At 46.9% G+C, this 16,064-nt stretch overlaps 4 protein-coding genes and 1 pseudogene across 5 annotated transcripts; 3 read left to right on the plus strand and 2 right to left on the minus strand.

Moving 5' to 3' along the window:
* Nucleotides 1-3,486: 3,486 nt before the first annotated feature.
* Nucleotides 3,487-4,753, minus strand: H257_15730 (hypothetical protein; the record flags this gene model as incomplete). The annotated part of the gene is made up of 4 exons (XM_009843923.1): nt 3,487-3,550; nt 3,605-3,737; nt 3,782-3,842; nt 4,298-4,753. 4 exons carry the CDS (start codon nt 4,751-4,753, stop codon nt 3,487-3,489), a joined length of 714 nt encoding a protein of 237 aa, XP_009842225.1.
* A 438-nt stretch (nt 4,754-5,191) lies between these two features.
* H257_15731 (hypothetical protein) lies at nt 5,192-7,581 on the plus strand (the record flags this gene model as incomplete). Its single annotated transcript, XM_009843924.1, has 5 exons — nt 5,192-5,205; nt 5,261-5,378; nt 5,499-5,752; nt 5,777-5,931; nt 7,451-7,581. The coding sequence occupies 5 exons, from the start codon at nt 5,192-5,194 to the stop codon at nt 7,579-7,581; spliced, it is 672 nt and encodes a 223-aa protein (XP_009842226.1).
* A 196-nt stretch (nt 7,582-7,777) lies between these two features.
* H257_15732 lies at nt 7,778-7,850 on the minus strand (annotated as a pseudogene). The gene has a single exon. The product of its transcript is annotated as a tRNA-OTHER (tRNA).
* A 5,563-nt stretch (nt 7,851-13,413) lies between these two features.
* H257_15733 (hypothetical protein) lies at nt 13,414-14,337 on the plus strand (the record flags this gene model as incomplete). Its single annotated transcript, XM_009843925.1, has 1 exon — nt 13,414-14,337. The coding sequence occupies one exon, from the start codon at nt 13,414-13,416 to the stop codon at nt 14,335-14,337; it is 924 nt and encodes a 307-aa protein (XP_009842227.1).
* A 796-nt stretch (nt 14,338-15,133) lies between these two features.
* H257_15734 (hypothetical protein) lies at nt 15,134-15,913 on the plus strand (the record flags this gene model as incomplete). Its single annotated transcript, XM_009843926.1, has 1 exon — nt 15,134-15,913. The coding sequence occupies one exon, from the start codon at nt 15,134-15,136 to the stop codon at nt 15,911-15,913; it is 780 nt and encodes a 259-aa protein (XP_009842228.1).
* Between the last annotated feature and the right edge of the window lie 151 nt (nt 15,914-16,064).

Genomic DNA, 16,064 nt, shown 5'->3' on the forward strand with positions numbered 1-16,064 from the left:
CTATTTCCGTCCTAACTGTTCAGGAATGTTGGTGTGGATTAGGCATTTTTTGTGTGGAATTCGGTGAATTGTGTGTTGTGCTCGGCGAAGTTTGTGTGGAATTCGGGATTTATATTGTGTTATTGGGTCGTGTGTGTTTTTCGTTAAAATTTGTGTTTTTTTCGGTCGTTTCTGTGTGTATTTCGTTATTTAGTGTGTGACAAAAAAAGATCCTCGTAGCAGTCAGTTTGGAATTCACCACTGGCTAATCAAGTGCCTCTCTCTTCAACTGTGTTCTGCTGTCGTTGCTGCCCGGGAAACACGACAATGTATGTAGTGGTAGCGTGACATGATGTCGTTGGCACATCCACGAAGAGGTGTAACCGTGTCTGTGTGTACGGGCCTGGGACTCGTGGAAGAAGGACTGGAATTGGATCAGCAACATGATTTTCATGTCAGTCGGTCGATAAAAGCATGCGCAAGTACCCCAGCAAGCGTGAAAACCCCAATCACGCGTTAGCCCCCCAAAAATGGTTCAAAACACGCGACACGAGTACAGGTAAATACCCCAAAAAGCACGCTTGAAAACCCTACACCCCATCCATTTCGAGCACTTGCAGGGCACACATACACTTCGCACATATACTACATTAAAGAACTACCTCTGGCCAGTTGAACGCGCCATTGTGCTGCCACAGATTCACTCTACAGCCTGCGTTATGGGCATGGATGTTCATTCCAATCGTGTGCATTATTATTCTACTGTATCCCTTGCCACCATCAGCACACATACACTTCACTGTGTGAAGTGTATATGTGTGAACTTCACGTACCGTGTAGTTTAAGTAGGCGAGTCGAAGGCAAGCGAAGAAGTCTAAAATCAAGGTGATGAGTTCGGGGTCGAGATAATTAGCAGTCTAGCCGTAGGTTAAGATTTCTATCCAACAACAAATAGTAAGAGCCTATTCCACGTAGACATTTTTAGCAAATGAAAAAGTAGTTCCAAGTGCTAGTTTCCTACTTTTTAATCTCTTTTTCTACGATTTTTTACGCAACTCACTATACCAAAAATAGGCCCTTGACCCTTTCTTCTAAACATGAAAAAAGAGGTAAATCGATTTTGATTGGCTCATGCTATTTCAGTAACTAACTGTAATAAGCTCTATCGATCCGTAACATCTTCAACGCTGTCGCTTTCACCCGAGCAGTTGCCTTCGGGTCACCCAATACCGTACCGTACACAATAACTACAGGGGCTTAATATCTCCCCTGGGTACTTCGCGGTCAGAATAACTACCCTTGCCGCCGAAGGCGGCTTAAATTTTCTACCCTGCCAGAATTGGCGGTCGAAATATCTACCTTTGTGAATTCAGTACAATACCGTATTATGCTGAATGTGCAAACAAATGTACTACTATATCAACTCAAAAAGAAAAATGAATATGAATGATTAACTACTGTAGTTACATCCAGTCTTAGTCTTGTTCCTCAAGCACAAAGTCGTCGCGCAGATCAGCGCTAAAGAGTACGAAGTCTTCGCGAACCACCACGCGTGGGCGCTTACGCAACTTGCAAGGTCCGGTGGGATAGTCGGTGTTGCTGTCGTGGCGGCGCTTTAGAACTTCCAGTCGTTTGCGTAAAAGTACGCCGCGTTCCATGTAGCTTTCGTAGCGTGCCATGCATTGATAAAAATCGCAGTAGAGTCGCGGGGAGGCGTCGAGACTGCACGGGTGAATACAATCAGTCCACATGTATTGGCAGTGGACAGGTCGGGGTGGTCATGTCGAGATGAAAATTGATTTGAATGACTCGAGAGAGCACTTTACTTTTATACGAACATTATTATTATCGAACGGTTGAACATTTATCGAAAAACAGAAATAGCGTGACCGACCAGTGATGTGCCGATTTATTTCGTCCAATTAAATCGTTCGAGCTGTATTATTGGACAAAACAGAACCTCTCGTGCCAATAATCTTGTAAAAATTTATGGTGGGAAACATTATTATATTTAATTGACATCCAAATGTCGCCTCGAACGCGGTACACTGACGACACCCTGAGAGCAGCCGTTCAGACAGTCCTACCCAAAGCCCATTATCAGTAGAGTGATTATCCACACGAAATTTCAAATACAATTTCCCTGAAAATCCTTCGGGGAATACCGGTAAGCAGAACTACCGCTGTTTGTTGTTGCAGGTCTTCTGGACCACCTACACAGTACTGTAGTGCACGCAATGTTTACGCATATCAACAACCCTGTGTACTGTAGTAGAAATAATGCGTGCAGTTTTTGACCTTGCACCATCCCCATATGCTGTAGTGTGCATCGTGCCGACGTACAACCATGGCCGCTTTGACGAGGTCGATAAACACAGGGATAAGATGTACGAGGTCGATAAACACAGGGATAAGATGTACTGTACATGTTGGCTGGTTTATGTTCGGCACTATTCCACCGCTCGCCTACGTTATCCTCGCTCATCTACTAGTATGTTCTACATACTGTACCACTTATCTACGTTTGGTTCTTTCCTCGTCCCTCTTGATAGGACACTTCCAAAACATGTGGGTATTTGACCCAGCTGCTTAACATTGCCACGTGGTACGGTTGAGTGTCCGAATAAGACAGAAAGTGCAGTACAGTTCGGCAATATCTTATGCCTGTTCAAATATAATATTCCTTTATCATTTTATAAATTCCAGTCTGCTCGTCTGTTTTTTACACAACCCGAATCCATACTTACTTGAAGTATAAAATTCGGCACATCACTGGTCATCAATGTAAAATTTTGCAACTTGCGAAATTATTTACGTCATCGTGAACTGTCTAAATCCATTGTGTTTAGGTGTATGTGACAGATCTTGACGAGCTCTTTCAGGCTACGTCCACCACATCGCCAAAGGATAAATACTTGACGAGGAATTCACGAAAGAAAAAAATCGGCACATCACTGGTCGATCACGTTATTCACTATTTACCGTCTCCAACCGAAAATGTATCGGACGAAACGGTTTTTCTTTTTCTTTCATAAAATATTCATTTAATATAAAGTAACCATACTTTGAAGCGCCGAAACGGCGACTCCTAGTTTCGTAAAAAGGTTGTTCGCCTGGTCATGAAATCTTAGGTATGTACTGTCTATTGTACTGTACATTCAAAATGTTTGGTTATGTCAGTCTAACCTTACATGGGGAATGTACCAGCATTATAGTACATAGTACAGCTGAACGATAAGTCGCTTTGACTGCAAGGAACGATATTGAGTCGCCATAAAATTGCATTCCTCATTTTGAAATTGGCCTAGTGCTCACAGCATGTGAGCTACCACGAATGCAACAACTCAGGTATGAGTACTACCTATCTGACATTGAATTGTTCTAATGTTCGTAATTAGTAACCATGGGAGCGATTTGACCACAAGGCATTCATTGCCAACCCGAGGCACCGTTCAACACCTATCCTGCCTAGTAGCAACCACTGTGTTTGGACTGTCAGTTTGACTGCTATGCAGGAGACGGGTTTCGGTCCATCACTTTGGTGAGCAGATGTGTGCCGATGAGTTCTACTCTACGGGGGGGAGCATGGTTGCGAAACCCTGGTTGAACGGAGCTAGTGTTGAACCTGGTAGCTTGCATGAACTCGCTGCCGCCTTCGATCGTACGCCCCAGCACGAGTGGTTCCTTGCGGCAAGACAACTTTGGTTGCACTACTGCATTCTGCCGTGGCGATGCGAGACGTCCGTTGCCACTGCTGTCTCGTCACCAGCAGGATAACTTCAGTGGTCTCACCCCACGCTACCGTGGCGATGCAAGGTTGACGTTGCGTCGACTCCCCTTGTGTAATGTGGCCCCAGCGTGCGCTAGTCACATACATGTTCGATGTCGCTACTATGTTGTCGAATGTTGGGCCAAGCGTATGTGTCCCTTCACCGCAGGACTTCATTTGTGGTACGTTACTCCACCCTGGCGATACGAGGTTGATGCTGGCGTCATACTAGTTCAACGTTCATGCTATATTGTCGAATGTTGACCCCATCGCGCACGTGTACTTGCAACCGCAAGACAACTTTGGCCATGGAATTATATGTGCTTTGCAGCTCAGTGGTTTGACGTTGGGTTTAGCCCAGATATCCATGGTTCGATCCCACATAAGTCTTGTTTTTTTTCTTATTGTCGAAATTGACGTCCAAATATAGGTGGTGATTTAAAATTTCAAACTTTTGACAAGCTATACACGCCCCTACCAAGGCTCCTTGTTCGTTCTCCACTTCAGTGCAGGTCAATCAATCCTGCATTTACGATGCATAGCACGGACCTCTGAGGTGTCGAGCATAGTGGCTTTTGTGTGTCCATTCGTGGCAGTGTTGATCCCAGTGGCAATGTTGGCGTTGTTCCGAGTGGTGGCGATGGTGGCAGTGACGTTCTTCCAAGTGGTTGGGATGGAGGCGGTGTCATCGATCCCATTGGCAGCAGCGAAGAGCCGAGTGGTGGTGGTGCTGGGGTCTGCCGGCCCATTGGCGATGGTGGTGATGATCCCATTGGCAGCAGCGGTGTCAGCGATCGTCCAAGTGGTGGCGATGGTGGCTGTGGCAGCTGCGATGAGCAGAGTGGTGGTGTTAGCGATCCTATAAACAGCCGCGGCGAGCCTATTGGCGGTGACGATGGTGGTGGTGTCGTTGCCAGCGATCCCATTGGTAGTGGCGACGATGGCATCTGGGTGTCCTTTGACGGCAACTTCTTCAAGTTTGTGGACGTTCCTGGTGCTGAGCATACCTTTTCCACAGCCGCGTTGCCCCTGGCATCTTGCCAATGCGAACTCACCACGAGTTGCGACGATGTATTGCCGAGATGACTTTGTCACCACGTTGGTCCCGCTTGGTATTAGACGTACTCAAGATGTTCAAGGGGGCTTTTATCGGAAACAAGTGGCGCACAACGGTTCTTGGAGCGGCAACTATGAAATGTGTTTGGTCGCACTCCTCGTTGGCGTCAAAATCACCTCGTATGCATACGTCAATGGTATGACATGGCGGATAAAGGCCTCTCGGTGTTCAGTGTGGTCAAGGCATTGTCATGTTTCGCCCACAACGTCAACTTCGTCAACGCACCAGAGTAGTTTGTCCATTTTCACAAATTTCGAGAGCCGAATACCAGTAACCACTGGCTACACTTAAACCACTTCAGCACCTTAGTGCCACGCCACCACTTCATGTCCGTGGACCCGTAGCTGCAGCCTGTGACAGAGCGTCCAAGACCTACCAGTACGAGGACGGATCAGAGACCTCCAACTCCTCGGCTGCAGCCATTTCCAGCTAGCCCAAGACCTGCGGCTTCATGCGTGGTTGTGGCCCCATGGCTACAGCCTTGGCCAGATCACCCATGCCCTGCGAAGTCGAGTTTGATCGCCGTGCAGTGTCTGCCTTTCTCGGCTCAACGAAGACCTGAGAGCCTGCGGTTGCTGCCAAGACCTGCGAGCTCGAGCGTGGTTGTGGCCGCGCGGTTGCAGCCTATAACAGGTCGCGCAGGACCTACTGCAAGTGTACACGGGAGCGATACTATCACTGCAGCCCAAGAAGAAACGCGTTTACACTCAACTAACTCTCAGCGCACCCCCGTCATGGAGCAAGAAACCAGAAACTGTGAAGCGACCTGTGAAGCGACCCGAGGCAGTGCATTCAACACGGTCTCGAAGGCTCGGCAAGGAAAACGCCGAGAGGACTGACATCATGATGCGGTACACTCAAGCGCTCCAAGCCCCACCAACCTTTAAGTCAAAATTGATGTAAGGTCGGAGCGAGGCGCTACGCATCGAAGAGGCCAAAGTCGATCACATGCGCAAGTTAATCGCCTTCGAAGTTGATCAAGTTGTGCTGTCTGTGCTGGAAGACGTCATCGCGTCTATCGAAGCGAACGAAGTCCACCTCCCGGTCGCCAAGTTGAAGGAAAACTGTTCCCGAGTTGACTTGGCACAGCCCGATCCGTTATCATCGCCTACTACTTGCATTCAACCTTGGCCGACAAGTGCATGTTGTTGACTGTGAAGTTGTTCGAAAGCTATGCCAAAGAAGGGACGATTCGCGGGTGTCTCAAGCCGAAGCAAATAGCGAAATGGTTTTGACATCGTCAAGGAAATGACACTAAGGGGCATCCTGGCATCAATTTCCATGTTAAGGAAATGCAACATCGATGTTGGAGCTCAACTTTCGGAACAGCGCATCCCTGATCGCATCTTCGTCCGTATTATCCACTTCCGTCGAATGACACTTCACCATCATTCATGGTAAATCCATAACACATCCATGGACTTCATGGACAATATATATTCAGCCAAATGGATAATACAACTAACACTATAAATAATATTCATAGTCGACTTTGAAGAGGACTGCAGCCTTGAGCCAGCAAAAAATAACGTCGCGTGTGCATTCCAACAAGTGCACTCAGCTGGTTACTCAAACCACAAAGCGGGTCGTGGGTAGCGTGGCAAAGCTAGGAAGGAAACCTGTCTTCCCTGAACAAGAAGCATGGGTTGAGTCCTATGTTGTGACGTGCTTTGAGCGAGGAAATCCAACACGACGAAGCTGGATGTGTACAGTGCTTTGTCAGCACATGAGTGGTAAATTACTTAGTATGTCAATGCGTATGCTTAATGCTACGAGGATAGGAAGTCGGATGCCTTCATAGTGATGTTGGACAGCCTTGAAGCATGGCGTCTTTCGCTGCGGAGGCTTCTGCAACGTATCAAGTACTCGGTCAGGAAGCCTCGATCAGCCATCGATTCGAAGCGAATCCGGGATCGAATTAGGGACATGGACAGAGTCGTCGCTATGGACGAGACCTTTATCATGTAAGTCGATTATACATCATCAATTGTTTCGAGTCTGTAGTAAAATGGAACCCGTGCATAGGTTCCACATGACAAACAAATAGTTGCTTGTGCCAACGGGCACAAAGCGTGTTGGTTCTGTCAACCCCATTGACGACGAAAAGAAGGGTGTAACTCTTGTCGTGGCTTGTGAAGTGTATCCTCGCGACTGCTTTTACCATTTGTCGTGGACACTGGTGACTTCGGTGCGAAGCTGATGCAAGAATGGACATCGTACAAGAAAAGTATCGTTGTCTTCAATGCAACGCACTGGATGACTCAGTACATATTTACCATCTTCCTGGTATGGCTTAAAACACTGTATCCGGGTGAAGAAATCGGTAAGTGCTCTTGATAACTTGATGCAAGGAAATAATTACGTCGTATGTGTCATTGTCGACCGATCACAAACTCACTATGGCGACATTGTTCACAACTGGCTTTCAACCAAGGCGGGGGAGGACATTTTGGTAGACTTTGTTGCCGAAGGCATGACGTCAATACCCCAAGTGGGTGATATTGCAATCAATCGGCCACTCAAGGAGAAAATTCGAAGAAAATATGGCATACATCGATGGGAGCAACGCGTGGCACTCTCACCAGGCGACGTGTTTCGCATCGACCGCGCTGTACTCATTGTTCTCATTGAAGATGCCTTCGATGCAATCAACAAGGAGAACGTCAAGGAAAACCTGCGGTCAGCATCCTATGTGTGGATCGACTTCTGCCTTTGATGCACACATGTCGTCATTGCATGAGAACACTATTTTGTTCGACTATGTTGAGTGCGTCAGCTCGGCTAACTTTACAAAAAAGGAGTTGCTTGTTTAATGCCTTTCGGGATAGGAGATCGTTATCGACGATGTGCCACGACAATTTTGTTGATGGATATGTGAGGATGTCCAAAACATAACCAAAAAAGTAAAAAAATGGCACTGGGGGGATTAGAACCCGCAACCTCCAGACTTAGAGTAAGGCCCCTTAACCACTACGCTACGTTTTCGTGTGGTAACGTTTGTTACCTTAGATGTTCTAATCAAAATATTTAAGGGCCCGTCTGGATGCCACCCACCAATATTATGAGATATTCGAATATTGAATAAAAGACATTTTCGATATTGCACGAAATTCTTGGGTTTCAAGATCCAAGAATGATTTTGGGTGGTGTGCCTGGATGCCATAGAATAAAAGAAAGTTCGGAAATGAACAGCCAATCAGAGGATAGCGCAGAGAATTCGTCCACCCAGAGAGGACCACTGAGGATGGACGTCCTCTTTGGTGTCTTGTGGACGAAGGCGATGTAGTGGTACTCCATCTGTCTGGCGAAGAGTTCCTGGGTTAGGCGGCGGCGGATGAGCCATCGATGTAGGAAGGCAATCACGATGGCCTTTCTCATTCCGAAATGCCCTGTCAATTCAACGCGCACTGTCAATATCGTCGAAATATTGTACTCATGAGTAGAATATTATTTCTTGTGGTTTTCACGATATTTCTGATAAAATTATAAAATATAACTTGGTCAAGAAATGGCATCCAGACGCGCCAAATTGAAGTCGCTGAGATACTTGAATATTTTGCAAAATTATCGCGATATTTCTCAATAAAAGTGGTATCCAGACGGGTCCTAAATGTTTTCGACCAAGTATGAACTTATGATTTTCAATATAACTATAAAATTTTATGGGTATACAAAATATAGTATTAAATTTCGGTCTTAAATAAGGTACCCTCGATACTATGGCGGTCGAAATAACTACCCATAACGAACTCATTCGGCACCCATAACGAACTCATTCGGCACCCATAACGAACTCATTCGGCTTAAGTTTTGCTACCCTGGACGAAATATCCCAGGGTAGTTATTGTGTACGGTACGGTAGTCAATTAACCTGGGTGTACTGAGCTTGGCCGGGGAGACCTCTGATTGGTTAGAGGTTGGATGTCGAAGGACATGTGCCCCTTTCGACACGTCATGCATCGGGCTTGTGCTATCAACATGTTGGCGTTCATACAAGGCTAGCTACTGGTCACATTGTGGAAGGATTTGACGGTCAACTACCCCCTGTTTGCTGCACTGGTTTCAGCCGTCCAGTAATTATCAGTGTGTACACCATGGGCGGAATTGAAAAGCTATCGCTGCGGGGATGCCACGCCCACCCGGTTGGCGACCAACTTGTCGAATTGGGCCTCATGCCAAATCAATTGGAAAATCCAAGTAAGGTAATTAATTAATTCGAATTGAATTTAACATACAATATAGCCCATGCGTTTTCAATTCAATTGATGGAGCATTCTATCGCGTTTCGAAGCAAGGGCGTGACGTATGCGTGACGTATCAAACCATCTTCGACGTTTTCCTGGGCAACTTCTCGACCAACATAAAGGATGTTGCGTATGGCCAATTTATCGATGCGTCACGACAATTTGCAGCCGTGCCATACCTCTTGCGGCGTCGTGAGTTTGTTGTCAAGGCAGACGAGCCGTTCCTCAAGCCTGTTTGTCCTGGATGCACCGGGGACGGAGCTACTTCTGCAGGGCCAATTATAGCGGTATAATACATTACATTGTGGCGTAGTGTTGTATACTATGTGCTGTAGACAATGGACGGATTTGCTTCGGCGAAGAAGCTATCAGTCCGCCATGGTAGTGCTGGTGACTGTGGCTCATTTGGTTGGCCCGGCGGATTTTTCATGGAACCAATGCCAGATAATGGTTCGGCCAAGCGCAAGGCAACCACAATGTCGGAATGTGCATCACAGCTACAAGCCGGAAAGGTTTTAAAGGATCTGCCGCAGAACGACGTGAACATGATTGTGCACTTGGACTGTATACATGAAATTGTCCTATCGGTGATAGGTAGGCAGTCAATCGAGTTAGCCCAATCCTAAACGCATTCGTAGATGTTGAGCATGGGGAACGACATGTATATGCAGACACGTTCCTGCAATCATTGAAATCCAGTCACACAGAAAGGCAAATATAGTTCGGCTACGATATTGTCTGCAAGCTAGAAGGTCATTGGAAGGTAGAATTTTTGTTTCAGCAATGAAGTGACTCGAGTACTGTATTGCTCGAAACTAATCTCGACAATGTAGCTACATGGTATGGAAAAGCCCAACCTATCGTTCCTACCCGTCTTGCACGCTTACTGCCACTATAAAAAGTGTCAATATCAATTCAGCCCCCGCTTACTCATGGGAACTGGAAGTATTTTGGACGGAGAGGGCCGTAGCGAACGAACAGCCGATTATCCCGTAGCATTGGACTGACCCGGCGGGAGGCCACCGGCAATCGCGAACTGGATATCGCATTGGTGCTCGAAGAGCATAATCGCATCAATGCGAGGAAGTTTTTGGGGCATACGGAGAATAAGCTGCGAACGATCTTTTCCCACCTAACAAAGCTAGCCCAGAGTGGATGGCCAACCGAAACAAATCGTGGACGGTGCGTTGCCAAAATTCAAATGTCAATCATTTATAAATAATATAAATAGATACGCTGGCGTCATTCAAAGTAATTGCTCGAGGAGGGCAACCGGCTTATCAAGCAGCACATCGTTGACGCTGCGGAACATTGAAGATGTTGTACGATGCATCGAAACCATTCAAAAGGTTTTGCGAACGAAGGTTGGGACAAAAAAGGCAGCGAAGTTACGCCGACACAAGTTAGGAAATGGTGTCGACACTAAATTGGTCAAAATTAATGGTACAGAGCTTGTCGATTCATATGGATAATACGTAATCCGTGCATTATGGGTAAATAGAGAAGCGTGTACTCCCTCCGATCCAAAAAGGTTGCGCGACTTCGGAATTTCACAAATCCCCCCTCGAAAAAAAGTACCCCGCACACCCTATATTTTAATAGATATTGAGATTCAAGGTTGTAACGTTACAGAATGTGTGTCACAGAACCATCCAATTGGAGCACAGAAATTCAACTCGAGGATGGACGAAAACCGTGCCTGAAGTCTCATACAAATTTAATGATGTGTCATGTAAACCCTCCTCAAAGTCGCGCAACTTTTTTGGATCGGAGGGAGTACATCCTATGAATTTTGAATCAGTCAGGAACAGCTTGTCAATCTCGGCGTTAGCGAACCAAATGTATCGCACTGGCGGTACGCGGCCCTTGTTATCCGGATTCCCCAGGGAGGGACGGATAAATACTTGCGGAAATAATCCGGGGAAGCCGGGGATCGAACCCACGACCTAACCGATGTTATACCACCTGAGCTATTCCCTCCCTCCTCATATGGATTGTTGGTTTTCTGGAATAATCCCCTCCCTCATTAACACTGTAAAACAGTTCCACTGTTGTTTTGAACACGACACACTGTTTCAATGAGGGAATTATTACATCCGGATACATCTTTTCCCCAGTAGCCCTATAAGAGCATCCCCACTCGTGGCGCTAAATTCTAGCGTCGACGCTATCCGGCGCGCTAAAGTCAGATTATTCGTCAGATTTGACCGATTGGTTAGAGTTCTGGCCAGCATACAATCAGCAATACATTTTCATTTGCATACAATTCCCAACACGTTTAGTACTACCTGGTTGCAATGGCATGACGCCATGTCGGCCAAGTACAGGTGCGTGTCCTCGCGCCCCCATATAGCGCTAAGCGCCGCTCAACGCTAAGTTAGAGTGAGTCCATGAGTCCTATCTTGTGTATCTCATCGACGCGACTGCATGTGACGTTTGTATAGTGAAGGATGACTGTCAGCATTGGCCATGGCGGCAGTCGTCCTTTGGCATGTGCCAACCTCGCCGACCGACGATGTTAACCTTATTGCGATTCTCGTAGGAAGCACACTGAAAGTTGGCGCCTGAACAGATACAAGGACGACCAGGTCGCGTGGAACCAGCGTCTGCATGCGTTGCCCCAGCACTGCACCAACGGCCTCTATTGTGACTTTTGGGTTTCTGTTAACGCATGCGTAGACTATCAATCAAATATTGTGTATCTGTTCGTTTTCAAGTGCATGTAAGCGTAGACGCGATTATAGGTCGCAACCGCACTAGTACCTGCAACGGAGGGCTACTACAGATGCGACTTTCTAAGCGATATTCCCTGCTAGTAGTTCATTCACTGACTTGTTGGCATGATTTGCCCTGAACTACAGAGAACCGAGTAGGAACTCGCGCACAGTGGTATCGACACTATTTTTTTTCCATGGAGCATTCATAAATTCCGACGTCAACCAATAGCATTTTTTCATATTTTATATTTTAACCAATAGTATGCTCGTAAAAAAATTGTAAATTGTATGATTGGATATAATAAAATTAATCAGATTGATCTGATTGCAAAACTATAATTCGTACTCGGAATCACAACTTGCGCATTCGCATACAATTCCCCATATATTTCAAAATACCACTGTGCGCGAGTTCCTACTCGGTTCTCTGTACTTTACTACTTTTATCCAGGCGATTCTGCGGCTTGGTATCCATGCGAATAGAGTTCACAATGTCAATCGCTGTTTGGCAGCCGGTGTGAAAAAACGCTAAATTATTTTGCGTGATCCCACTTTAGATCTGGTTTTAGAGTTTTGGGTTTAGCGTCAGGGGGTGGGGATGCTCTAACCTGCGACTCCGACGAGGACCGAACTTCGAAGAAGATCGGTCGAAGGACGAGGTATAAAGCGTTGAGTGAAGTAAAAACCGAAGATTACACACCGCCCTGGTCGAGCAGGCGCGTTACAATTGGCGAAGCGGTTCCATAACATGTGGTTCTAGTGTCGGCCCTCGCCGAAATGTCTTAAAAATGATAATCCAAACTCAATTAACCAACAATCCATATGATCGTATGATATTGTTCAAGTAGAACGACAGCATAAAATGATCGAACCAATTCCAACTAATGAGCTGTACTATTGCTTTAACGATAGTTTGATGCTTACTTCGAAGTACTTCGAAGTATTATGCAACTTGAAATATCGTCAAAATACTACGTACCATTAATAGTAGTATTCAATTAGCTCACTCATTACATATTAAGATACTAGTACGTAAGTACTACTACGTAGTACATAGTAGTACTGGAGTATCACACCATTGGTAACATAACAGCTGCTTTCCGCGACGTCTGTTCAGCGTACAATCGACATATCCTCTTTGACACCAGGCTGTGCCTTCTTGGCAATGGCCGTGCTGGGTTGTCGATTGTAGAACACCGTGGCCTCGTCCATGTTATGAATGTTTCTCGAACAGTTTTTTTTATTGTCGAAGCTCCTTTCGACCATTTTCAACCACACATAAGATGAGTTTAGAGGCGGCCTCGCCGTGCAGTCAATCCATTTTGAAATTGTTTCGATGTTGGAAGCCGTACAGCCATCGGTTCCAACAGCTGGGCACTACCTGGTTGATCATCCGTTGGGCCATTTTCTGGCCTTTCCACTTGACCATCATTGAGTCAGAGTAAACAATTCTGAGTAGCAACCACAGCCTTCGTGCTGTCAAGCGATGAATTGTGTTTTTTAAGACAGGGAAATTGTATTAATTCTAAGACTACTGATGTCCAAAGAGCTATGGAGTTCATTTCCAATTTACGACCACGCCGAACGATGGTGACACTGGAATGCTTGCAGGTGAACAACGGCCGCGACTTCGCAATTGAGATCAACAACACCGAATGTGTGCAAACATTGAAAGAGCTGCTCGCCCAGCAGATGGAGTACACGGTACACCCAGACGACCTGAAGCTCTTTCTGGCCAAGAACGACGATGACAACTGGTTGCAACAAAACAGCGGCGTTGTCGAAGCCTTAAAAAGGGGCGTGGCGACTAATGTCGTGAAAAAGGTCGAAAAGCCACAAATGATTGGCTCGTACGAAATTCGCGCGTTGGGCGTTCCTACCGAAGGCAGTCGCGGAAACATCCATGTCTTGGTGGTTGTTCCGCCCAAGGAATGGGGCGACGTCCGTCCGTCCAAGCAAGTGTTCGTCATGCTCCAAACCTCCGTTGTCGACCTCAACGACGTAGGAGAAGGCGAGGTCCAGTCCACAGCCGAGCTTTCTCAACTCCTCCAGCTCTACGGTGACTTTCTGTCATCGTTGTTCGTCCGCCAAGAAGTGAAGATGGTGTGGGGCATCCTATGCAACAACTACATCGGAAGTTCCCCTCCCAACAACGCGTACGTTCTCGTGGGGTCGCCTGGCGTTGGTAAATCGGCGCTCCTTGTGCTGTTTTGCTGCTACTTGGCCACCCATCACGCCTACAACATCTACCTTGCGCGGACCCTCAAACATGCAGGACGAGCGTCGTCCCCGCACGTTCTGCTGTGTTTTCGCGGCAAGGAAGTCACGGCATATCCAGACTGTCGCCCGCACCACACGGAGGCACTGTGGGCAACGTTTCGGACCGAGCATGTACACAACCTGAAGTTCCTCATCGTTGTGATGGCTACCGCCAAACAAACTTCGAAAGCGGCCAACTGGACTTCTTCAACACATGCAACTTGCTATCAACATCGGCGCAGCACAGACTGACGGAAGACTCCAATCACAAGCTAGTTGGTGTCCCTGCGTGGTCGTTTCAGATATCCAAGCCATGGCCAGAGCGTTTGGCACCTTGGAGGTCGACGAGCTGTATGCGTACTCAGGCGGGAGTGTGCGAGCGTTTACACGTGATCCGGTCGACTTGAAGATACGAATGATCCTTCAGTGTAACAGTGTTACGGCTCACACATCCGTGGCGCTTCGCGAGTGCATTTCCGGTCTGCCCGATCAAGGTATTGACACCATGCGTCGGCTTTTCATCCGCAACGTCAACAGCGAGGAGAGCTACGTGAACCCCAACAGATGGCTATATGTCGTCGACTCGACCATCGTCCTCAAAGAGCTCGCCGCAAAAGCCACGTTGGAGACATGGTTTTTCTGTACCGTTATGCGAACTACATCTGTAACATGCCTGATGAGTGGCTTGTGTTGCGCAAAGTAACCAAGGTATTCCTCCACGTAATATTAAACGTACTATAATAGTACGTGTACAGTGCACCTTTAGCCCCCGCCAGCAAACAGGACTCTCTCTGTACATCGAATCGATACATTCGAAAGAACCAAGAAACTTTACTTGCTTGTTGTATTGAAATGGAAGTGACATCCGCCAATAGACAGATTTCGCAAACGCCAGTTCTATTCTATCCAAATCCTATCCTCTATGACTGAATAAATATAGAACCGACCTGCATAAACTTGTTGTATCGGCTGCAAATCTCGCTGAATTTGTGGCGAGGTGACTATCCGCTGTATCCGAATAACACTACTGGTCTTGCACGACGCCGGCATGAATGACGAGGTTGCGACCGACGTCACTGAGAGCCAGCAGGCTCGCAAGTGGTGGAGCGACGCTGACGACATAAGTCTGTTGACTCAAGTCAACATTGACCTGCCCTTCAAGGAAGCGAAGAACACAACGAAGGCGTGGGATGCGGTGGCGAACAAGCTCCGCCAATTTCATGGGTTTGGCAGGATTGGGCTGGACGGCAAGAAGGCCTCCAGCCGCTTCTACCAATTGCTGCGGGTCCACAGGAAGTTACAAGAAAGCTCAAAGTACCTCTCCGGCGTGGAACAAGACGAGACAGGCAAGATCATGCTTCTGGATCAGTTGATTCAACTCTTTGACGAGGCCAGCGACAAACGCCAAGCCGAACGAGCAACGACGGCCGCCAAGGCCACCGAAAAGGAGGCCGCAGCGGGATATGTGCGGGAGCAAGCGATGATGCGGGGTCGCCGTAAGTCCAATGAAGGCGACGATTCCACCGACAGCGACGTGGCAAGTCGCAAACGAAAGGCTATTTTCGAATCTCAAGATCGCGAAATTGCGTTGGAACACGAGGGACTCGAGTTTAAGAAGTATAAATTTGAGATGGAGCTACAGGAAAGCGAAAAGGACAGGATGGAAAGAATCCAGCAACGCGAGGACGAAAGAAAGAGAAATGATGACATGATGGACCTCATCCGTCACTTGCTTCACCGCAAAATTGAAAATACACTTTTACACATTCGATTTACTAGTTGCCATCATTTGGTAGCTGTAAATATTCCTCTAAAGATGGCGGTGTAAGGTTGAAGTAGCTACTTATTTGATTTCCACCCTGATAACAACAGTAGCAATTAGTAAACAACATTGCAACCATAATCACCTTGCCCACACTTTGCAACATAATTTTTTGTTGCATCTTGTATCCCACCATCGCCCAATTTTTCTTCATAAT

Source organism: Aphanomyces astaci (assembly GCF_000520075.1).
Source record: "Aphanomyces astaci strain APO3 unplaced genomic scaffold supercont1.74, whole genome shotgun sequence".
NCBI classification, from domain to species: domain Eukaryota; phylum Oomycota; class Saprolegniomycetes; order Saprolegniales; family Verrucalvaceae; genus Aphanomyces; species Aphanomyces astaci.